This window comes from Bactrocera oleae, chromosome 6 (genome assembly GCF_042242935.1).
Source record: "Bactrocera oleae isolate idBacOlea1 chromosome 6, idBacOlea1, whole genome shotgun sequence".
Classification (NCBI taxonomy): Eukaryota; Metazoa; Arthropoda; class Insecta; order Diptera; family Tephritidae; genus Bactrocera; species Bactrocera oleae.
Window position 1 is genome coordinate 71,859,966 of NC_091540.1, and position 25,264 is coordinate 71,885,229.

At 36.5% G+C, this 25,264-nt stretch overlaps 2 protein-coding genes and 1 long non-coding RNA gene across 3 annotated transcripts; 2 read left to right on the forward strand and 1 right to left on the reverse strand.

Annotated features, from left to right (window-relative positions):
- Positions 1–312: 312 nt before the first annotated feature.
- On the forward strand, positions 313–7,546 carry Galphaf (G protein alpha subunit f). The gene is made up of 5 exons (XM_036364533.2): positions 313–871; positions 3,930–4,133; positions 4,694–4,862; positions 6,189–6,286; positions 6,399–7,546. Exons 1-5 carry the CDS (start codon positions 861–863, stop codon positions 7,090–7,092), a joined length of 1,176 nt encoding a protein of 391 aa, XP_036220426.2. The 5' UTR covers positions 313–860; the 3' UTR covers positions 7,093–7,546.
- A 13,137-nt stretch (positions 7,547–20,683) lies between these two features.
- Positions 20,684–22,031, reverse strand: LOC138857860 (odorant receptor 59a-like). Its single transcript, XM_070111820.1, has 2 exons — positions 21,286–22,031; positions 20,684–21,210 (listed from the first exon to the last, which is right to left on the reverse strand). Exons 1-2 carry the CDS (start codon positions 22,029–22,031, stop codon positions 20,799–20,801), a joined length of 1,158 nt encoding a protein of 385 aa, XP_069967921.1. The 3' UTR covers positions 20,684–20,798.
- LOC138857861 (uncharacterized) lies at positions 21,096–24,977 on the forward strand. The gene is made up of 3 exons (XR_011397072.1): positions 21,096–21,221; positions 21,275–21,944; positions 24,339–24,977. It is a non-coding gene; the product is annotated as an uncharacterized lncRNA (long non-coding RNA).
- The last annotated feature ends 287 nt before the right edge of the window (positions 24,978–25,264 follow it).

Genomic DNA, 25,264 nt, shown 5'->3' on the forward strand with positions numbered 1-25,264 from the left:
ATGCACACACACATACACATGTAACCGAATGCGTTGATGCCGTGGCAACTCTGCAAGCAAAATGAAACAAACCGGTGATCGCGCCGTCGCTTTAGGTGGCAATTCAGGTGCGTGGCGGGTTGCTGCCGGTGGAAATGTTGTTGGGCGGCGCTTCGACTTTTACTAACTCGTTAATGGGCCAGCTGCCTGCGCGGGTAGACAAAACACACTTCACTCTCCTGGCAGGCGAACAGCTGGACGATGTATAGAGTGGTAATCTTATCTGCTGTATACCATAAATTAGACGGGCGTACAAGCAATTTGTACGATATCGATAGGACAGCAGCAATTTCTGTACAATAATAATAATAATTGCCCGCGATAACGGTGTGCTGTGGTGAGCTGTGCAGTGTCATATTCGACGTTGTTTAAAAGATTGTTACGGCGAGAACGGGCCAACAGTTAAGCGAGTGATTTCATAGCGTTAGCACACGCAATCAAGTGTTTCGAGGTGAATTTCGCTAGGAAAAGTCAAAACAAACACACAGACACTCCCTTGAATTCATAGACAAAGACTTTCAGTGCACAAAAGTCAAGCGTTGCAGCCGTTCCGTGCGTGAGTGCGTGCCTTAAAGTAAACTGACGCGTGAATTAGTGAACAAAAACAAAGAAAAAGAACTACAACTACAACTAACACAAAAACAATTGAGAAAAAACATTACAACATTTAACTAAAAAGTGTGGCAATAAAAAATCGAATAAAGTTAGTGCTAATTATCTGAGTGAGAAAGACTGCTTGGACACACACACACAAGTGTTTTCGAATATTCGTTTTATCAGCATTTTCTGACAACCAAAAATTTACAACAACGTTGGCCAGAATGAAGTTAAGGTGAGTTGAAGATTTATGCGCTTACGAGCAATTAAAACCAACACATACATACATATGTACATGTTGTAGCAGTATTGACATAGCAGAAAGTTACACATCAAACAACCGTTTATCGGTCAATATTTTTTTTACCGATATACTGCGTACATAAGCATATATGTGTGTATATGGTCGTTACTAAGCTATAAAACATTGAAAGTTAAGATTCTTTTTTATTGACTTGGCATGTGATCACTTTGTATTGGCCGTTATTTCGAGCCAAGTGACCATTGACTCGGTGATTGATTAATTTATGAAGGGAAGTTATGCGCTTCAATTGTAAACACACCGAAACACAAACAAGTCTGGGTAGACTTGGTGTTTTCTGCTTGTGCAAATTTCTTCTCGAAGTCCAAACTATAAATTATTTTTTTAAACGCTGAAGGCGCTGATTGGAAGTACCAGCAAAGGCTCCTTTTGTAAGGAACTCAGTATCTATTCAATTATTAATAATTAACCTATTTTAGAGAGCAATATCTGCTAAGTGACACCCTGTAAGGATATTTATATACACTTCTATGAGCAAGCGGGTAGACATTTAACTTTTAGTTTGCCCTTATCAGTATTATATTCTATCAGGAAAATGTCTTGTTCAAAAATATATACATTTTACTCATTGGTGTTTTTCAAACTGCGTCTGGCTTCAAGTGGCATAAAGGTGGCGGCGAATTTGAGGTGTGAGACTCAATAAAATTTCAAGCTTTCATTTCCGCTATATATTTCAGCTTTTTTATTTGCTACACAATTAAGCGGTTTTTTGTTTCACAAAATAAAATAAATTAAAATATGCGCAATTTTAAAAATTACCGTTAGCTATTCGAGAACAAGTTTCTTTTTTAAATTCTAAAATATAAAGCATATGGTGTTAAAAACAAAGAAAGAACCCAAGTTCTGATGATAACTGATATTGATTAGTGCATTCATTGAAGTAAATAAATAAATTATATACAAGGAAAATCGATGAAAAACATTGATATATGTAGATAAACCCACGTCCAAAGGGAAAAACCGAAGCTCGCACAAATACTTCACCTTTTATCTAAAAGCCAAAAGAAAAACCGATAAAAGGATCAGCAGCCCCGGGAATGATGGATGCATATTATTGACATTATCGGAGTTTTATGAGTACTATTTATGTTTCATGATATAATCAAAATTATATCAATTACTAACAGCCTTCTTGTGGAAATAATGTCGGGTTGCGTGGGTGACGAAAATCATTATGCGACTATCTTGTTTACTCGCATGATTTATCATACGCCCGCGCTCCAGCATATCATATCTGCCTAATCATTTTAGTTAATTGCATAATTAAGGTATCGTAATATGCGCGAACGCTTTGAGCGCTGCTATATACGATATGTATATATGACTGATTTACTCTGTTTAATTATGTGATAAAAAAATTAAAAATGTGTTGGTATTTGTTGTTGTTGGAAACGAAATCAAATTGTTTAGATATGAAGCTAGACAATTTTAGTGACAGACCTTGGGTACAAAGTGTGGAATGACTTTGCTTTTCGTTAAAATAAAATTCATCTAAAAAAATATATATATTTACTTTATGTGTGCATGTACTTTATGTCCCTATACAAGTATGTACAAGAAAGGAATGTGTGTATACATTCTGTAAATAAGAAGGGTTCACATTTTTGTCAATTTCTATGCGAAAATTCAATGCTTATTGTCGATTGCTTAACCGAAAAGGGTGCATAAAGAATATTTTAAGAAGTTTCTGTGAGTTTTTATACCCTGAACGGGGTATATTAAGTTTGCAACGAAGCTTGTAACAACCAAAGGGAAACGTTGGAGATCCTACAAAGTATATATGTATATATGTAATTAGAGTGACGAGCTGATTCGATTTAGCCATGTCCGTCTGTTCATCTGCATATATGCGAACTAGTCCCTCAGTTTTTGAGATATCGATCTGAAATTTTGCACACGTTCTTTTCTCACCAAGACGCTGCTCATTTGTCGGAATCGCCGATATCAGACCACTATAGCATATAGCTACCATATAAACTGAACGATAGGAATCAAGTGCTTGTATGGAAAACTTTTTTATTTGACGTGATATCTTCACGAAATTTGGCAGAAATTATTATCTATGGCAACAGTGTTATTTTCCAAAAAATATTTTTCAGATTGGACTAATATAGCATATAGCTGCCATATACAATAAATTAACTCAAAATCAAGATAAAGATCTTTTTATAATTATTAATGCTATCAAAAATGCACCTGTGCAGGGTATTACAGCTTCAGTGCAGCCGAAGTTAATGTTTTTTCTTGTTAATTTTGTTCCCCTAAAGTATTGTAATATATGTATACGAGATAAGAAATTTAATCAGCATGAGTAAGGTAAAAAGTGGTCTGTATCCGAAACTCTGACCAATATTCCTCTCTAATCTCAGGCGCTTATACTGGAATCACAAATCGTCGGTGTGATATTAATTAGGGCGACTGATAAGTGATACTGGTGGCAATTAACAGAACAAGCCTAAAAGAACTTCACTTAATTAAATGGTGTTAATCACACAGCCATTATATTTACTAATTACTTTTCAATTACCGAAAACATAAAATGTACATTTTTGGAAAGAAGCGGGAACCACCCACTATCATATGCCCGCAAAGCAATTTATCACACGCCAACCACTTACATTTGCCAATTAATTAATGAGTGTTTTTTTCGGTTGTTTTTTGGAAACCACTTTTTTGTTTTGCTTTTAATAATGAATACCCGGAACTAGTGTTATCACTAATTTTGAATTTTGCGAAGCATTTAAGCATTTAAGAATTAACGGTAACAAGTCTACTGTATTTTTTTTACCAAAGTAAACTTTTTTGTAAATATTTGTGCTTAACATTCGAGATTTCGCCACTCAATTTGGTCTAACTGACAAAAAATGCGCTCGTGAAACTGTTTGTTCTAAGCTAATTCTGTTCATGCTTTTGTTTATTTTCGGTCACATAATTTCATGTGTACTTCTTTACTATCATTTTTTATTTATAGACTCTTACGTTGTTTACGTCATACGAAACCGCAAGTGCCGGACGAATTCCACACAACGCCGCAGGATGTGGAGCAGCAGTTCACCGAGGTGCGCAAATCGTTTCGTGAGGCTGTGAAAATTTTGTTGCTGGGCACAGCGGAGTCCGGCAAGACAACAATTATCAAACAAATGCGCATTTTGCACATAAATGGATACACAGACGAGTAAGTTGCATATTAGCGATGACGAGAGCGAAAGCTCACCTAAGCTTTAGTTTACAATAAGTCACTTGAATGAAATCATTATGGAAGCTTATTGCACTGACGGTAAATGCGATTAGCATTTACCAAAAGCGGATGAAATTAGTCGGAGTTTTTTCAAGGCAGGTCGAAACTCCCATAGTTTGTAAATGAAAAAAGAGGCGTGCCTTGGAGAGAGCCATACATTTTTTACTGCTAGCCGATACTAATCCCATGATCATCAAACAGAAGCTGTAGATAAATAGTATTCCGTAAATCACTCAGCGGAAGTTAAGATTTTATCTACGCATCACGCTAACACTAAATTAAAGTTAAATATATATAATAAGTGTTACTAACGTCAAGCGATACATATATGACATTTTTCATGTGTACGCAATTTCCTAATATAACTAAATGTAGGGTACTTAATAATTTTCTAGGTTAGGACTTCTCTTGAATTTCTCTCTGAACCTTTTTCTGAAGCTAACATTAACTTTCATAAATACTTATACATGCATATTTATATTTTTTTCTCATTACAGAGAACGCTGTGACAAAATTCCGGAAATATACCAAAACATCCACGAATCCATCTATCAGTTGGTGCAGCATATGTCTATATTGGGTATCCAGTATCAGAGCATAGCGAGTAGAAAGTGTGCAGACTATATACTCTCAATGGGCGATCAAGCGCCGGAATACATGAATGAGGTGGGTTCTTCAATTAGGAATTATTTTCCAAAGTTAAATAAGGTTTTTATGAAAGACACAACTTAGAACTCGAATAACTTTGAGCGAATTTTCGGGGTTCAAGATTAATTTTTGAGAATATTGTAGTGAGGATTAGTTTAAGCTTGTTTAAGGTTAACCGCTTCAAGAACAGGCTCAAATTTATAAATACTGAATAAAATTTGACTAATGTTGCTTAATTTCTAGAAATATTCATTCATATTTTAGAACTTCATTAATGAAATTGATTTTGTTCTCCTTTTGGCATATTCATATAATTCTCATATTTGTGCCAAACGTACTTGTATTTTACGGGAGAAGTTCTTTATATGAAAGTAAACGTAAGTGTGTATATTTACTTTAAATTTACGTCAAATATAATCGAGTAGTCACTTGGGCTCTTAGATTATATTGATTGTGATGTGCCAGAACAGCACAAAACAAATACAGTGTTTAATTTTCAAACACCACAAGGTATAAATAAAAAAAAAAATGGAAAGAGAGCTTCGCATACAACGCTAAAATACCGAATAATTTAAGTAATCTAAAATCATGGATATGATTATCTGAATAACTAGTATACATTCCATAGTTTATATTTATAGTTGTGAGAGGAAAGCTATGTGTTGGTTTCTTATCACCACTTTTCAACACAATGTCAGACTTTTTAATGCAAAAAATGGATTTTTATGACTGATAAAATTATGATTAGCTTATGAGATTTATTATATTAAACGTGTGCACCGAAACAATAAGGAAATACCCACATTTATTGCAGCAGAGAGAAGAGTGAGGACTTGCTTTAAGTTATTTCTAATAGAAGTTGAGAAATAGAGAGAAAGTGAGATGTATCGGACTTCAAAAAAAGTCCATCTTAGATACTGTGTCCCTAAAGATTTTGCTCAGAAAACTGCTTATTTAGAACGACAAAACTAAAAATCTATTTTAAATAAACTAATGATTCATGCCAGCTCTAGCTCTGCAGCAGCGTTCACACGTATTGCCGACGTGCTGAGAGATAAGCTTATCAGGGCAGGTATGCATGCAAGATTTTCAAAGCGCCTGGTTAGTAGGGGTTAGGGCGATAAGAAGTGGAGGCAGGGGTCTGTCGTGCTGTTAACTGAATTCATTCGAAACATTCCGCTTAGTTAAGTGTTCTTAACCCATTGACAACCTTTTTTTTCTGTGAATAAATTGGTTTCTTATTAAAACTAGATAACGGTAGTGTAAACATAGAGTTGTACAATTAAAAAGTTACAAAATGAAATGAAAACTTGTTATTAAACATTTTTTCTCTTCTTATTACAGGAATATTGCGATCACATAATAACTTTGTGGAATGATGTTGGCATCCGGACGTGCTTCGAGCGCTCCAATGAGATTCCGCTGCTAGACAGCACGAAATAGTAAGTTCCCAACACGCGCTGATAGTGACTGAAATCATTTATTGGCATCATTAACACGTTTGATTATTTACAATTAAGAACAGATTACTAATCAATGACTTTTTCATTTTAGCTTCCTCGACAATTTTGAACGCATCTCCGACCCCGAATATATACCATCCACCGAGGATATACTGCACAGCCGTAAGATTACCACCGGCATACATCAGATTACGTTCAAGGTGAAGGTGCCACGCACCATGGGCGGCGGTGTGCAAGAGTTCCGCATGTACGATGTGGGGGGTCAGCGTGACCAACGCAACAAATGGATACAAGTCTTCGAGGGAATTCAAGCGGTGCTCTTTCTCATTTCCTGCGGTGACTTCGATCAGAGTCTGCGTGAGGACCCGCGTCAGAATCGTCTGCAAGAGGCGCTTAATCTGTTTCGGAGTGTGTGGCAAAATCGTTTTCTCGCCTCCGCCGGCTTCATAGTCTTCCTGAATAAACAGGACGTGATGGAGCGCAAGATACGCGCCGGGAAGCATATTGTCGATTATTTCCCAGACTTTGAAGATTTCTGCAATTCTCCGCAAGAAGGCAATTACTTCGATGAGTCTGATTGGACGAAGCGCTTCATACAGCACAAGCTTATCGATATCACGCGTGAACCGTTCAAGCGTAATTCTCGAAATAACATTGACTACTCGAGGCGAGAGTGCTACTATCATTTTACCGTTGCTACCGATACGAGTTGCGTGCGGAAGGTTTTCAACGACGTACATCAGATGATTCTACATCAGAACATGAAATTGATGGGGCTGCTGTGATGAGACTGTACATTTAGCACGAATGCGAATTCGTGAAGCGAAAATATTATAATTAGTCGTAGTGTGAGTTTATAAGTAGATAAGTGCAGAGTTAAGTAAACGACAGCATAGTATTATGATTATTGTAAATCCATGTGTTAGTGTTAGGTCCGTGCCGAATCTTTGAATTTTTGAATAAGCTTCAGAATTTAGTGAATTCCTATTCTGTAACTGTGATTTTAATAGGGATATTTATTGTAAGTAACATTAATAGTTTTAAAAAATGAAATTTTCTACCGAAATTTATAATAACTTATGATTAACAGGATAAATAATTATAAGCAATCAAACAGTATGTGCAAAAGAACTGAGTATGACACTCGTTCGATTTTTGCGTTTTCGCCAAAGTTTGTAAAAAACATTAAAACGACTTTTAGAGTTTTGAAAAAATAAAAAATATCTTATTACTTGAAAATACCATCTCGTACCTTATATGAAAAAGTTGTGTAGGGAATTATTTGTTGGGCTGAGGGGTAAGATATTTAACCCCTATCAAATCTTTTGCCGTAGAATTACCAACTTAGTGCCACATAATTATTAATACTTAGTAATAATTAACGCTAATTAATCACATATATGTTATGTGATGCAATATAAAATCCTGCAGATCGCATGCTTAGGCACAACATCACTTTAATTTGCCAAGTTCACCGCAATATGTCCAACGACTTTGTGCGTCCGAGTGGGTTTATTAAATTAGACTGTAATTGCTAGACGATCACACACTTTGTAAACAAGCCTGGAATTACATATGTAATTAATTAGGGGAACATGCACCTACATGCACACACTCGTACATATGTTAATGGGTTTATCAGATAGAGTACACACGCTCGTTCTGTTCGCTCGACATTACTTGAAGTTACATACATATATTCAATTGTGTACGCCGTTATAAGAGGCTAATTTATACTCTTATATATTTAAGTTGCGGTAAATTTGTTTGTACGCTTGCACTGTCGTGCGATTGCAGTGTAATTGCAGGCGTCATTATGCTTGTATATGCGAGTGTGTGTGCGTGTATGTGTGAGTGTTGCATGCGGTGATTAATTTTGATTTGCTGCCATACAAAGTGTCAACTCCTTAGTGCCACACGCTATATAATGAATTTAAAAATTATTAAAGGGAGTCAAGCTGATAATCGCATGGTTGGTGTGTGTGTGTGTTTATGTACGTTCAACCGTATTTCAATGCAAACACGCAACAGCGGAAACACTTTGTAGCAATTATTTGCTATTGTAGCATTATGCCACACGACACACAAACATCGGGCTCTTAGCGCCAGGTAACTAATTGGATAGAATGTTGGAGAAAGTGTCGAAAGTAATGTTGAACATGGGTGCTATAATCCATACATATGTATACATACATTTGAAGGTGAGTATGTGTGGCTGTGGGCAATTGGTGGCTTTAATCACGCAAACATTTGAAATGACATACAAATCATATTTATTTGCCCACTTCTCAGTGGCAAATTAGTGCCAAGCAACACTTTAGAAAACAGCGTTTGATGGTGGTCAGAACAAGGAACAAATTCTTATGGAAATTCACTGCTTGAACATATATAAATTATATAATATTTTCAGAAGCAGTATGACATGATGTTATTCTAGGGCATACAGTTGTAATATGTCCTGTTTTATTGACGATGGACCTTTCGATGTTTCAGAAAGTTACCACTGTTTCGAGTCATCAACAAAATAGGGTTTTGTACAAGAATCCGAAACATTTAGGGCTAGAATGATAGTAATATATGTCAAGTGTTTGTAGCTTTGGAATCAATTAACAAAAATTTAATTGAATTAAAAATATCTTTTCAGTTTTCTTTTATCAATTCTTTGGATTTGATAAATGATATTGACTCTGTAATTTTTCTTCTCTGACTTATTGAAATGGTACACTGTATGACGTGACAATATAAATTGACGTCATAAATGAGTTAATATAAGTATGTTTATGATTGTTCGAAAAAATAATATGTTTGCGATTTATACATACATATATACAATCAAATAATATAAAGCATTTAAATGTTTAGTCTTTACTTGAATTTTCTACGACATTGCACGAACCTGTAAATTGTTCATTTAGGGGAGTCTTCTCAATGCTTAGATACTACTACAAAACTTCAGTTTAAAGTTATGGAAAGTCAACAATAGCTTTGTGAATTTGTAGGACACCATTAAACGCGTTTTTGTAACTCAAAACATACCAAAAATAAATTAAAAGTGCTCTGATGCTTCAAAGAGCGTAAACCTCGGTTGCGAAGCGAAAAAAAGCAAACCAAACAAAATGAAAAAAAACGCTTTGCGTGCAATTATAATAACCGTACATGTTGTTGTATGTACAGTTTATCGTAACTGTGCTGTGAATGACATTACACAATAAACCCTACCGCCCCTTGCTCCCCAGCGGAGTTCGAGTTTATGTTGCGTGTCTCTGCGCGATTTTCTTGTTCAATTTTGCGGTTTTTGTGAAATTTGATATTTTTCACATTTAACGCTGTTTTTAGCAAATATTTCGAAAACCGAATGCGCTTTCTTGGCTCTACACTTGTCAACGAAGGACCAACCCGACCGCACGCCAACCGCAATCTCAAGTACTTTTTAGCTTTTGACAAACTCTCTGTTGTTGTTATTGTTTTGTTGCTTGTGTTCTTCAAGTATTTTGCAGTTATGTCTCAGTTACTTGTGGATGCTGGCACTTCCGCATGCGCTGCTTTGGTGGCCACAACAGATTCGACTTTGTGCTTTTCACGCTCTATTGTTCCGTCGTTGTTGTTGTATTTATAGTTTTCAATTTTTTACTTTCTGATCTTTCTTAAACATGCACAATGTTTAATATAAGTGGGTATGTACATATTTCCCTACAATTTTGGCCAGTTTCGATTTCTTCATTTTGTTTGCTTACATTTTCATATTCTCCGCACTTAGCTTCACTTCCGCTGGTCGGCTTTGGCTGCATTGCAAGCTCGTTTCCTCCCCCTGGAACAGTTTGGCTTTCAAAAACTTTTTGCCACTTGACAGCTCAATACAGGGTGGCTCACGAATCGCGCTACAAAAAATACACCGTAATCACTTTTTTTCTAATCAATGCATTACATTTTTTTATTTTATAGAAAATTTTATTTTATTTATTATTTTTAAAAATTATGGACCGTAAATGATCTCCATGCTCAACCACACATATGCGAGACCTAATTATAAAATTATTAATTGCGGTTGATGCTGCTGAAGGGTTGAATTCGGGATTGCCTCACTTATCTATTTAATGGACTGCTTCAATTCAGTCAGATTTCTGGGTTTTGTTTTGTATACCTCTTGCATTACATAACCCCATAAAAAAAGTCTGGTGCAGTCAATCAGGTGACCTTGGGGGCCAGCGAAAAGTTTTAAAAGTTCTTGATATTAATTTGTTTTCAAATTTTCGTTGAATTATCAATCTGGCTATGTGTATAGTTGCTCCATCTTGCTGGAACCAAACGCTATTGAAGGGAATACGTTTTCAGCGCAGTTGTAAGTAAAAGTAACTTATACAAATTCTTCAAATAATGGTGCCCACTGACAGTTACTGTTACACCGTTTTCTTTAAAGAAGTATGGCCCGACAATACAGCTTGATGAAACTGCGCACCACACAGTGACTCGTGAAGTCTCGTCTCGTGGATTATTTCTGGATTTGATTTGCTCGATATATGGCAATTTTGTTTGTTTATATTTCCGTTTAGATTAAAATCGGCCTCATCAGACATAAACCGGCAATTTATCAAGTATTCGAAGCGAATAGGCAAAACTAGAGAATTTAACCGTCCTGTTATTTGAACTTTGTATGGAAACAGGTTTAAATCATTATAAATTATCCGTTGTAATGACCTTCTGCTAACTCCAAGTTGCGCCGATAAGTTGCGTGTCGAAACTCTTGGATTTGTAAGAATTGACGATGCAACAGCCGCGATTGTTTCTTGAGCACGAACATACGGATCTCGACGGTACAGTCTTCAGGCGATACTTACAGATTCGGCATACATGTTTACCAACCTCATAATGATCCATTTACTCGGGGAAGTACCGCCAAAATCTCGTCTGAATTCCCTTCGGCCGGAAATGACAGACGGCAAAGCAAGTTACCGGTGCACTATCCAAACCCTCTTTTCAGTATCCCAAGCATTCATTTTTAAAAAATATAAATAATAACCTGCCAAATAAAATAAGTAAGTCGATTACTCGCGCAGAAAAAATGTTATTACGGTTTGTTTCTGTAGCACGATTCGTGAGCCACCCTGTACTTCTATACACCACGCAAATTTCTCTCCGATATTCCGGTAAATGAACATTTTGCTTAGAACACTCTTAGGAACAAATCTAAGTGTTTACATGCTTCATATATATTTTTATGATATATACTGCATACTTTATTAGGCAGATAAAGAATAGATGGGCAAGAGAAAGGTTCAGTCATACTGAAACTGTCTTAAATTAGATTTCTCTTCGAGCATCTCAATTCTGATATCTGTAGTACCGAATTACCACAATCTTAGAAGAATAGCAGTGTTCGTTTTATGGAGTTCCAATTTTCGTATAGAACTCTTGAAAATAAAATCGAAAGTCTATCGACGAATTTTATTAATTTTCCATCTTACTTCATTTAACTTAACACCTAACCTACCAAGCTTCTAAAGCAAAAATGTCTATTATTCGTTGTCCATAGTGATGAGAACGCATAAATGAAAGGCTAAAAGTAAGAGCGAAAGAAAGGAAAGGTGAATTAAAACAATGCCCACATTAATTATAGTAGGCAATTACAACTACACCAACAACCGTCCCATCAACAGACATCCCAGTTTGCGGCTTAATTGAAATATCACTAACGGGAATAAGTCAAATAGGCACAAGCAAACTACAACAATCTTCGTCTATATATAATATGTATAATACATTCCATCTTTTAATTTCGATATGGTGAGCGGAGCTGTGGAGTTGCCACATCAATCATAATAATTAAAATTTAATAATGATTTGGTGCTTAAGAGGTCCTGAGTCTGAACCTCAAAATTGATGGGCAAATCTTTTTCTAAAGTTCAAGTGTAATTGTGATGCGAAACACGTCATCTATACTATTAACTCCTAGGAAACAACCGGAACTTGTAATGTGGTTTCCTAATGTGGACCCATACTTGCGCGGCTCACTTAAAAGAAAAACCAGGGGTTTCGATTTCCACAAATATATACTTTCCAACCAGCTGGCAGCAACCCATAAACACCTCAGTCTCCGTTTCCGTTTCTAATTTCTCGTCAGCTCGACACTTACACATGCACACACATACCAACATGCACGCATTCATCATAAGCAACTCAACTGGACGCTGGAGTGTTTTAATTGAGTTTAAGTTGAATATCTCACATTACCAACACGTTTGATTTGAATTACATTTTCTTTTGCACTTTGCTTGCTGTCACTTATTCTCCGCAAGCGCTGCTGGCACTGCCATAACGACCCTTGGAGGTTTCTGGTTACTCAATTGCATTTTAATTTTGGATTGATTGGATTCAAGAGTCGTTTGTTGTTCTATTGTTTTATTATTTTTTTTATTGTTTTTATTGTTATTTCACATCACAGTTGGAGTATCATTCAGTTAGTTGGCTATCTTTGGTTTATTGATTGTAATTGATTGTTTTGTCTGTCCAATGCTGTTACATATTTAATTGATTTAATTACAAATATTATTGCAAATGCAAATACTTTGGGAATTTGGAATTGTGTATACATTTCATTCAAAATGTACCCATCGCTTATTGATGACCTGAATCACCCTTTTGAAATAGCGTTGGGGGAATGAATTGGTTATAATAGAAATATGCATTTCTAAACGGTTGAATCTATTTTCCTAATTAATGTTAGTAAGTTTTTTAAGTTAAAACTGAATTAAATATAATGGAAATCTCATTTTTCTACTAAATGTGGAGACATTTCCCAAAATTAATTTGTGCAGAGTCGTAATAATAACTGGCAACCTAGTGAGAGCTTGTAGTGAGTAAAATCAACTGAAATAGGTATCTGAGTTATTTGTCTCTTCTTAAGCATCTTAAGCACCTGAACCAATACTTAATGCTTTTACGTACAGAATATCGCGCTGTATCTTGTTACAGAGCTCTGACGAGAGTGGCAACGTGATCGTGGAAAATATACTTCTATGTGATGGAAACCACTTATTGTATACGCAGCAGAAAAGAAGACGGTATTTACGACGCTGTGGTCATTTGGGTCTTCGCTCCGTGTTTCACGTCTGTGAGTTGATTACTGTGATATAGAATGAATGGATTGTGGATAGACTAAAGCAGTTTTATTTTTAGACAAGAGACAAGTCAGGGCATTTCCCCTCAGATTTCACCCCTTCAAACTAAATTAGGCATTTGCTGAAGTGAACAAAACCTTTGAAAAAGCCTTTCTTCTAATAGGTTTGGAATATCGTCAATCGCACCCGATGTTTTAATTAGGGGAATTTTCATCTATGATTTATTTGGAGACTTTAAATTTAAAATACATCAGCTATTCTTAAAATTTCCACTAAAAAGCAGTGCAACATCACGGTTTATTTCCGTTTTACTTTTGCGTGTATATGTGAGTGTGCAATTGCGCAGGGGAGTCAGTTGCACTATTTGCGTTGTCAACACTTGAAAACCATGTTTGACTTGCATTGACACTCGATGTGCTGGGAGGACTCTGCGCTCACAAACACGGACCGTAGTGATGCACACGTACTCACCCACAAGCAGATGGGATGTGGACTGCTCGTGGCGAAAAATGACACAAATGCAAAATATGAGAATTCAAAGAAAGAAATTTAAATTTTGGGACAAATCGATTTAATTTAAGTCGCATACATAAACCCAAAATTCGCAACTGTTTCTCACACCAACACATATGTATAACAAATAGACAAAAGCTTTGAAAAAATTCAATTTTAGCAAGGTAGAAGGTAGCATGAGCACTCTTTTGACAGTACCGTTACGTCAGCAAAGTAAGCTGGCAATTAGCAGTGTATCTGCATAATTTCTTCTAATTAGTGCGCAACTGATTCGCCTCTTCTCTCTGACCACCGCAAAGACATTCAGTGCAAATTTAAATACACTCTTCGACCAACCAACTGTAAAAGCACAAAAGTGTCAACTGCACCAGAGTTGCCATTTCAACAAAATGATTTATTTCAGCATTTGTGTTGTTGTTCGTGCTGCTGGTCATAACTGCATAAGTGTTTATCGTCGTAGTTGTAGTTGTGCAACACAAATTTTGTGGTTTGCAGTTTATTTAATGATGCACCAATTAGACTGATTTGCAACTCGGTGTCTTAGTAGTCACAATCTCAATGTCGAAAAAGTCGTTACAGGAAAGTGGAAGTACTGAAATATGCTGATGTGGGACTATTTTTCGTTTTGTCTTCACATCAGCATTTCAGGGAATACCCCAACCATTATAACTGTTAAATTCATGCATTTTTCCCAAGCGGCATCTTTCAAGGGACTTCTTTTTCCTCGTCAACTCACTTGTAGTTCAACAATCAGGTGATACAGACGTCATGGAGCCCAACACTACGCACTTTATAAACTTTTTAATTTTAATTTTCTTTCTCAGTTTTTTTAGTTTTGAGAGATTTCTGTAATTAAGTATATGTGATAACTATCGTTCCTCTATCTGACGTTAGATGAGTTAGAAATTTTCAGAATATTCCTGACATGGAAAATATTGTGATAAAAATCAGTTAGCTCATGGAAAGTAGTTTAAATTTCCAAGTCCTTTTATGGGATACCTCTAAAATCATACAAAAAATAGAAGGAGAAGTTCAGCTGAGGTTGCAATCTATTAAGAAAGAAAAAGTGTTTTTAATATTGCCTTATACAAAGAAGATTTTGATTTTTTTTCTTTAATATAGTTTTTTTTTTGTTTTAAACCTTGAAGTCGTTGAAAGGGTTGTGGAATGGTTATATTCTTATTACTTCATTAGGAAGAATACGCGATTAATGCGAAAGTTTGACTTATGCATTTTCACGACTAGAAAAACAATTATTGGGACGGTTGGAAATTATATTCCATGAAGTGCTAGGTTAAGAAGGTTCAGCGGGATCATCTGTAGTTGGTTGGAGAGAAATTAAAAAAATATTATATTATTTCTTTAATTGAGTAGTTGTAACATTATTAGTAATTTTCAACAATAAACATAAATTACTTGTAGCTCTCTACAGTTTTCGTTTGAAAAAAAGTCAAAGTTTTGTGTTGTCTTTATGATATTTTACATCTGTGTAAGCACACAACACTGTCCACTTCTCCAGCGGTCTTGGCGAGCATTTGCCTCACCTGCGCACACTAGCAGAGCAGCGAAAACCGCATCATAATTGTTATTGGTGGTTTGCCAACAGACTTAGTACTCTGCTCTATGAGCCTGTGTGGTGTCATATATTTTGCAAAAAATATTGTTATCAAGAAGCCAATCGGTTAACGTAGATTCCAACACTTGCTGCAAAATTTATAGCTCGCAAAACGGCTTTGTTGTTGTCGAACGTCCTTTGGTAGAAGCTGTGAACAGCTCCACAAGCATATCGTTACTATTAGCAGTAAGTTTGTAGTTGTTGCTAAAATTTATTACATAAACATCGGCCAATACGCTACTAGCGGTGCGCTGCAGTATGTTCGCTTTGTAGTTAAATTAGTTGGAGGATATTATTGGTGGCAGAGAGTGTTAAAGTGCCTCAATTTCCACAGAATTGTTCGAAATAACGTTTAGAACGACCAAATATTATCTGGTCATTCTAAAAGCATTGAAAATATACTACCTAAATTTAATTTTTATGTTTTGTTGTGTTAGATATTCACGTCAAACACTATCACTCTATATAAGGCTCAATACACTTTACTTCATATTATGTTATCATGAAAATGTGAACGCGAAATTTATTATCTGAAAAGCCGAACAACCGCCTAAAACTCTGTAGTACTCTGGCTGGAAGAATTGCTAAAAATTAGCTACTCATTCACACTCTATTACAGGCAAATACCACAAAGTGCTCACATGAGCAACACAGCTGGTTGAGCTCAAGACACGACAGAAGGCATATAGCCAAAGTGCAAAAACTACAAAAACAACTCAAGCGACAAGAAAATAATATATAAAGCAACAAAAGTGGTGGTAGTTGCCGCCAAACATATCTACAACTGCCATCTGTTGCCGTGACTTTCGAAGTGAAATAGCCAATACTTTGTTCAGGGGGGCAGAAGCTGCTCTGTCGGGTGTTGCGGATAACTTTTTTGTTGCTGAAGAAGGCTGAAAAAACGTACAAATGGAAATACCATACATTATGTGGACATATGTTTGTAAGGTGTTTAAACGGTTGTCGTGACACGAAGATGTCCTCAAAAACTAAATAAATTGGCAACCATTACAGTAAAACAAAATCCGTGCTTTTATGGTTATACATATGTATGAAAATTTATATTTGCATATGTAAAAGTCAGTCAGAGAGAGATCAAAAAATAATTCAAGACTACTTTTCCGGGACCACTTGCATTTGTCAATAGATTTGCTCAGTACTCTTAGCTTATATAACTATTGTATAACTATTATATTGCATATAGATTTTTAAGATATGATCTTAAATCCGTTTATTTGTCAGAACGATATTCAACGTTGAATATGCTTGAGTTTGCTCCGATTTATTCTATGAAACCGCGGTGATTTGGCAGCGCTCCGAAATGTAGGCAATGTTTTACATACCATTTAAGAAGAAAGAGTAAAACCAAATGGTGAATAGCGGCTGATTTCTTCTTTCTTTTGATCACCCCAAAAATATTTCCGGAATGAAAGAAAAATTAGCACTTAGACCCTACTTTTTGTAAATAAAATGATATTATTTAAATAGCTGTGACACCAACAAAGTTGTTGTTGTCTTTCTTGTTCTGCAAATTACTACACTACAAACACATACAAACATACTAAGCAATATGGGCGCGCTGTTATTTTAAATGTTGCGGTTATTTAATAAGCCCAACTTGGCAACCGAAGAGCTCTAGTCAATTGTGATGGTCCCCCGCTGTCCGTCGTCAGCCTACCGGTTTCCCTAATGGAGCACCGGCACTATCGACTGAAAAAGTGGTCGCCCAAAAATGCTGGAAGTGCACAGTTAATTATTGCAAATGTTCTGGGTGTTGGACGCGAAGATGATAAGAACGTGCCGAGCAGCTGCTTACTTATGGCTTGTTGTGTTGCGAAAGTACAATAAGACAGATTTGGCACTGTTTGTTGCATGCAACACGAACGGACGAATATTTGGCAATGCTCGGCACACCGGAAGCGCACTGGGGCCGCTACGGCTGGCGAATTCGATTAAAATGCTCATGTTAATGTGGTCATAAATTTGCTCGAAGGTTTAAAGTTTTCCTCTGCTGACTCTATTTTTTCGAGATATTCAAAGGAGGCTATCTCTTGCTGAGGTTTTCGGTATTCGCGCTTAATATGTTAGTAATTTGCCAAAAAGTTGTGACAGCTGCGCCATCTGCCTCAGCTGAGCGGTGGAACTGACTGTGAAGGCATACACCGTTATTTATGCAGTTGATTAGGTGCTTGGCTGACTTTTGGCGCAGCATGTGTGGCAAACGGTGCCGCAAATAATGTTGCATTTACAATTAAATACACGAATTTGGCAAAGTTCGAGTGGCGGAGTGTTGCCAATGTTTTATAATATGCACAACGAACATACGGAATGTTATCGCTTTTCGAATTAAATATACCATAGTATTTAGAGCATAAATGTATGGTAGAATAAGCCATCTTAATGCCATTTCTGATAAGCACATCACAAATAAATAGGGATTCATATTGTAAAGATAGACTTTCATTTAGGTAAATACAATATTGCTGTTCTAGAGAGTAGTACGGTAAGTTTGAGGTGCTGACAAACTGAGAAAGAGTTAAGACTCATATCGTCCTCCTTACCTTGATCAAAACCATATTTTCAGGATAATTGTTATTGTGAAAACATTTTGAGAATTCTACATGAGTGACGATAAAGTTGTATAGCTTCGTGGAAACAAACTGGAACAATGAATGAAATCTAGAAACATTCAAAACATTTACCTAATCACGACTCGTGGAAAAGCTTCTCTTCCCGTTTTCCACTGTGTTCAGGCTTGTACTCTTTAAACCCCGAACAGAGTAAATTAAGTTTCTCACGACTTTTGTAACGCACAGAAGAAAAGGTTGAAGACCCTACGAAATGTATATTTAATTGATTTGCGCGACGAGCTGAGTCGATTTAGCTATGTCCGTTTGTTTGACTATCTGTATTTGAAATATCGATCTGAAATCTTGCACACCTCCATACAGCGGCCATACACATTCTACGATCAAAATCAAGATTTTGTACGGAAAACTTAAAAACGAGATATCTTTACGAAATTTGGCATGAATCATTGTTCAAGTCAACCGTAGAATCTTCGAACAAATTGTCCGGATCGGACCACTATAACATATAGCTGTCATACTAACTGATCACTAAAAGTCAAGTTCTTGTATTTAGCAGCCATCCAAACTGGACATCTTGTATGGAAACTTTTTTATTTGTGAAATGTATTATTATCCTTAGAACTTTAGTTTACTTTTTCCGAACTTTGCTTTTGATAACGGTTTAATCAAATAATTTTCAATTTAGTTAGAGACCGAGTACCCCTTGTACATAGTAAATCAGAATTATAGGAAGGGCATACGATCGTTCTTTTTTAATTTTCCCAAAAAAATTTAGTTTTTTATACAGTATTGTTTGATATTTTTTTTTATTGCAAATTGATTACAAAAGTGCTCAAACCTCAGTAAATTTTGGTCTTACTCTATTCACCTCTTGCGCTCTTCTCGTTCACTCATTTCGCTCAGCTATTTTCATGATATATTGTAAATTAGAAAAATATAATAAAATTTCCGCCAAAGTTTTAAAGTCATAAGGCTTGACTTGACGAAATGCTTAATGGACAATAATTTTTACGCTTTAACTGAAAGCTGGATGCATATGAGAATTGTTGTTACAACAAAGTCACATCAAAATAGTTTGCACACTACTTTCTGAGTTCTTATGCGGCTCAATGCGTCGTACTTAGAGAGTGGCAGCAGTTTGTCAAGCGCCAAGGAAACCGAAGAGCTGGCTTAGGCTGCTGTGTGTTGCACAGCATGTGCTTGAATGTGTGTGTGGATGTACGTGCGAGCCTTATTGAACTCGGCAACGTTGATAGATGCATAATAATAAAAGTTTCAGCCATAACTTAATATCAATTTTATTCGTTGTGACTTCCTGTTATAGGCAGGATATGAAAAATTCGTAAACGCTCATGCACACACACGCACTCCCTTCAGGGAAGCTTCCCAACATGTACGAACGCAAAACGATATTGTCAGCAAAGTGATGGGCAAACACTGAGAAAAACACGCACATATGAAATAGCAAACACAAAAATAAAAGCAAAAATAGCATAAAGCAATAAAAAATTGGAAGGCAGCGGAAGTAGAAATATACCGAAAGCGGCAAAGTTGTGAGGAAAAGTAATACCAAGTATAGGAAAATACTATTTAAGGCTGCGGAGGTTGAGGACCAAAGTGGCTGTGAGCAAAAGAAAAGCATGAAAAATGGCTAAATTCGTGTTAGTATGTGTGTGTGCGTGTGTGAAAGCGCAGTTGCACAGGCGACGCTGGAAAAGTTGGAGTTATGAACAAGCTGCTATTAGCTGCCGGCGACGGGCATGTATGTAAGTAGCTATCGGCAGAGAGCGAAGTGTCGCGAGGGAATGCGGCAGCAGCGCTGTCCTTGATTACAGGCTGGCAGACAAGTGATGCCGCATTTGTGCCGCTCACTTGAGCGTGTGTGGAATATTTGAAGTTGACGCTTTGGCGATAGTGGCTGGCAATCAGCAAGTTGACGATACATCAGATACGCCACGGTTGCATTTGCTTTGATTTTTTTCTCGTTTTTGCCAGTTGCTGTGAAAGTGGCAAAAGTTCAAAACTTTGATGTCATCAATGTGACAGCCAATAACAATTACAACCACCAGCGCTATGAATGTATCAACAGCTCAAAGCGAAGGGGAAGTACAATGCTAATGATAGTCAACTTCAACTATTTCGCACACAGATGTAAAAGAGTTATACATATGCAATATATGAATATGGCTCTAAAGCCATATAAGCAAAGAGTTTATGGAATTTGAGAAGAGACCCTCGGTGGTCTGTAAACCATTTAGCCGGCTTTAGAAGATTACAACAGAAGATTTTCGCACAAAAAATAGTATTTGTTCCATTATCAGAACAGCAAAAATGTGAATTATTTTACGTTATTTGAAACACTGACGTCAGTTCGTATTAATTTTTTTAAACTTGACGTCTAAGCTTCTAAAAATCAAAGAATCCTCACCATAGAACAGTTGTCTCGGCAGCCTGGAACTACAATACAATTTCTCAACACTTTACAACAATGAAGAGAGGAGTCAAAGATGAAAGAAAAATATTTAAACGAAAACCAGTAAAGTAATGCTAAAGCCACTAAACATTTATTGCACAGTTAAACAGTTAAAGGTGCTCACATCTATTACGTTCTAATTTCTACTTTCTTCCACTTTCGCAATTTCTATTTAATTACACAATCATTTGAAATTCAAAGCGAGCGTCAAGACGGAGTAAGCGCCCTTACAAATGGCGAAAAAGATTTGTAAATTAATGCGAAACATGCCGCCGATAAGAACAAAACGCTTCTTCAACGACTGTTCCACGCACACAATCAAATTCTTCTTGAATTCTCGATTCTGGTCCATCCAGTTGCAGGAGAACATCTTATAGGTTAAGTTCTCGAATTCGAACTCGAAGTACGTGGCGTAGTGACAGGTGGGGAACACCTCCATTATGCAGCCGAACAGAAAAATGCCGTAATAGGCATACTCGAAGGCATTGTCAACAAATAAAATCGTGTAAATTATCACAATCGCTATACATAAACTCGCGGAAATTATTTGAGCAAACATGCCGAAGCCGATTATGTCACCCAGCGTGCGCTGACAGCTGAAATGGCAGTGAGAAAATTGTTTTAATTTAATTATTTAAAAAACATTAATTTCAGTTGAAGTTTTAGCTCACTTGAATATCATATTGTGGTCCACAATGCATTTCACCAATTCTTCGTTATTTTCCTCGTGCGTTATACGCTTGTCATAGCCGATGCGTGCCAAGCGCTGGCCCAGCAAATGCGCGTGCCCCACTAGCAAAGATAGGCACATAGCCCCGTAAGTGTCGCTCACCAGATTTTCCATCAGTTGCGCCGCAAAGCCAATCATTTGAAACATATGTGCCGTCACATAGCCGACGGTGCTGGCGTACGGATCGAATGGAAAATATCCCGGATACATTAGGCGCCATTCGTAAGCGAAGCCCATAAATAGCACCGACAACTCCGCCGTGATCGCCATGCCCAGACAAATGAAATAGAACACGTGCAAAACTCTTAATGCGTATGGGACGGTGATTTTGCGATAATAAATCCAATCTTCGGAACGATCAATGCGCGCGTAAAGAATATTGAACATTTGCTCCAGATGGCGCACTTTGGCCAAGTTTCGCCAAATATTGAAATACTTAAGACAACATACGATGGATGGCACAGCGATGGTGAGATTCAGCAGAGTTTCTTGTTGCGTCTTTTGTTTCATCTGGCCAATCACCAAATGCACCGGATAACAGATGCTGAAAATGATATTCATTAGTATCGTGTAGGCGATGTGAAGTTTTGGGTACTCTGGGTGAGTCACCTGACCCATTCCTTTCCAGATTGTCCAATGTACGCGAAATATTTCCTTGACACCTGGCGGTTTCTCTTCGAAGGCCATTCTGCGAGCTTTTGGTGCCGCGCTAGGAAGGTGCTTGTTTTAAATACTTAGAAATTTGCTAATTGCTGCGAACACTTGCTCACATAACGGTAATTTAGTTTCATAATTGATACCGCAACGCCCAGACAATCATTGCATATTTAATGAGTATGTAATTATGGTGTTGCGCCTCTAATGACCAGTACAGGTACATCCGTACGATCCCTGCATAAATGGTGAATGCATTAGTAAAGTTCTAGTGCACCAACCACCGTTACCGGTTCACGTGCCTGTTCTCCTAGTTCACTGTTACGTCGTAGGTGTCAATATCCTTTGCATATTTACCTTTAGTTACGAATTAGTGCCAAGCAGTTGAACAATTACTAGTTGTCGAAAATAGTTGCAATAAATGGATCTAGAAAGTTCTATGGGAAATTATGGTGCGAAAATAGGTACGACTTCATCAAAAAGTATTCGTCATATCAAGGCGGAGCGCGTTCTTTGTTCTAAATATAGACAACACAGGCCGAGTTGAGGCTCACTTATATACTCAGAACAGTGCTATCAGCCCTTAATGTTTACACTAAAATGCCTCTTAAAATGCTGGATATTTTTGAAATTTTACCCACTGTGTCGATTTTGTTTAAATTACTCTAGTTGCTAAATGATTGGTGGATCCGATTGGAGCTAAGAAATTAGGGTCTCGACTTATACCGTAAACTTTAACCCTAGCTCTTTTTTCTCAGGTGTATGTTTTAAAATTCTGAAGTTCTTAGACGTCATTAAAATTTGACCTGAAATCGACCAAACTTGTTTTCATTATACAAAAGCCTGCTCAATGCGATCGAAAAGTTACGCTTTAAGACAAACGCAAAACGTAAAGCACGACGGCATTGCGAGCGAATTAATTAAAATAAACAAGGCATTTGCAGAGCGGCGACATTTTCTTTGAAACCGAAAACCACTTGTTATTTGGCGTCATAAAGAAATAAAGCGAAAATAGACGCTGTGAAACTGAAAAAGCGTGTGCTATTTCGTAGAATTTATTTTCCAACTATTCATGTATTCATTTTCCAACATACTATGTGTACACTGTATATGCGTGTATGCTTAAAAAGTTCTTCAGAATCTGGCTGATATAGTTTGGACATATTTATAATACAATTACAGTTATCTGGCTGAGTTCTTCGATTGGTTTCAAGTGCGACATTATGACGAATTTAAAGGGATCATTTGTGATGTTTTGATTTCGATTTTGTGTCTTTCGTAAATTGCTTTCTTAACATCTGTGGCATACTGTAGTAAAGTGATTTTTAAAATTCGAAGTCATTTTAAAGATACAGCGGTTAGAAAAAGGATCTATTCGGAACTGTTTTAAGCAGACTAGCTTTAAGCGCATTTTTTTCAAAATTTGTATTTGTCCAACTTTCCACCATCGTATCTCAAAAACGACTAGACCGAATGACTTCAAATTTGTAGGGTACGCTCAGCACATTACTTAAAGCTCTATCATTTACTGGTCGTAGAAAAAAGGTCGCGTGCAGCACAGTACATGTGATAGAAGTGAAGTGTCTTCTTTACCAATTCATTGATAGTGAGAGTGAGAAAAAGAAAGAGAGAGAGAGTTGTATCGTACATATTACAGGGTTAATCGAAATAATAAGATGTGGTATATAAATTTAATATTTAATCTATTTCTTCAATTCGTACATTATCTTAAGTCGGTACAGATATGGGTATATCGGATATTATGGCTTTATAGTAACTGAATGAAACAGTCTAAATAGTGTAGATTTCTGGCGAATAGAGCATCAATCGTTGTTCCTGATTTAGTCATGGTAATTTTCCGGTCGTTCATATCTAAACCGAATTTTTCACGAAAAAGTGAAGTAGTGGCAAGGATGCATCTTCCGCAAAATTTATATTAAAGTCATCACCCATAATCAATGATTTGTGATCATCACCCCTGTAATGAGTGTACATAACCAACGAGCTTTGTATGAAATACATGATATCCTCAATTTTATTTTTGGTTACGACATATGTAGATCGCTGCTTTACTTTGATTGTTGCAATCATGTTCTGCAAATATTTTCGTCGTGCTCTCGATTTCTCTGTGCTGGTGTTTTTGCTATGCTTTCTTGATTGGATGAATCATTACGCACAATAGATATCATCTAGCAAGGTACTAGTTGAAGCTTCAGATCCAATTCCAATATCCCCCACAACGCTCGTCTGGTATTTTTTCAATTTAAGTTTTTGTTTTATTACTGCATTATCACTATATTTAATATGTATATATAAATTTTATATGTACCGTATTTTCAGCGAGCTGTTGTGAAGACAAATATCTTGGTGATGGATGTCAGCTTGAATAATAATTGATCGATGGTTATCATTATTTTGTAAATTTTGAGTATATTATTGACTATGAAAATAAGCACGAAACTAACAACGATTATTGCCTCTTAAAATATCTTCATTTGCGATTGAATTTTGCTGCGATGGTTCGTTATTCATAATACATACAATGTGTATGTACGTTGTCATTGATTGAAGAAAAGCTGCACAAAGTGTTTTTCGTGGTCTGTATCCTCGATTACGCTCCGCTCCTGATTTAGCCGTTTTCTTAACACGTGGCACATTTTCTCGACCTTGTGTCTCTGAAGTTTTCTTTGCAGAGATTTTAGACATTGCGAAATTTGTAGAATAAAAGTTCGATCAATGAGAGTTAGTTACAAATAGTATGGACAGCTTGTTTGTATGCTCCGTTCACGTAGTGTGTCTGTCACTATCACGTACGCAGACACGTATTCCAATTATGGTATATACCGAGGACACGTACATTAAATGTAAATATGTATAATAATATAATGGGAACACTTACATTATTACTTGTTTTAAATATTTAATAAAAGTAAAACTACCACCCAACACAACTTCAGTTTACACTTTTACCAAAATATACACAACAATGCACGCGCTCTTTTTAAAATTATGTATATATGTACTTTCGATGACAAGAATGATGGAATACAAGATTACGAAAAATTTAAGTTTATAATGTATATATGCACGACCTGATAGCCATTGTCAAAAGTTGTCTTGAAGAAAAAGTTGTCTGTAATCGTAAAATAACATTAAATTTGTTAGAGCTTTGAATAAGCATATTAGTGGTTACAGCTGTCCATTGTCGTCGGCAAAATTAGAAATGGTTTTAATTTAGTGCCAGCGAGAACTGCAAGCCTACTGCC

Coding starts and splice junctions, on each gene's coding strand:
- Galphaf (XM_036364533.2), top strand. Junction 4,134..4,693: donor ATAAATGGATACACAGACGA/GTAAGTTGCATA, acceptor TTCTCATTACAG/AGAACGCTGTGACAAAATTC. Junction 4,863..6,188: donor CGCCGGAATACATGAATGAG/GTGGGTTCTTCA, acceptor TTCTTATTACAG/GAATATTGCGATCACATAAT.
- LOC138857860 (XM_070111820.1), bottom strand. CDS start 22,031: ATGGCCTTCGAAGAGAAACCGCCAGGTGTCAAGGAAATATTTCGCGTA. Junction 21,211..21,285: donor GACCACAATATGATATTCAA/GTGAGCTAAAAC, acceptor CTGCCATTTCAG/CTGTCAGCGCACGCTGGGTG.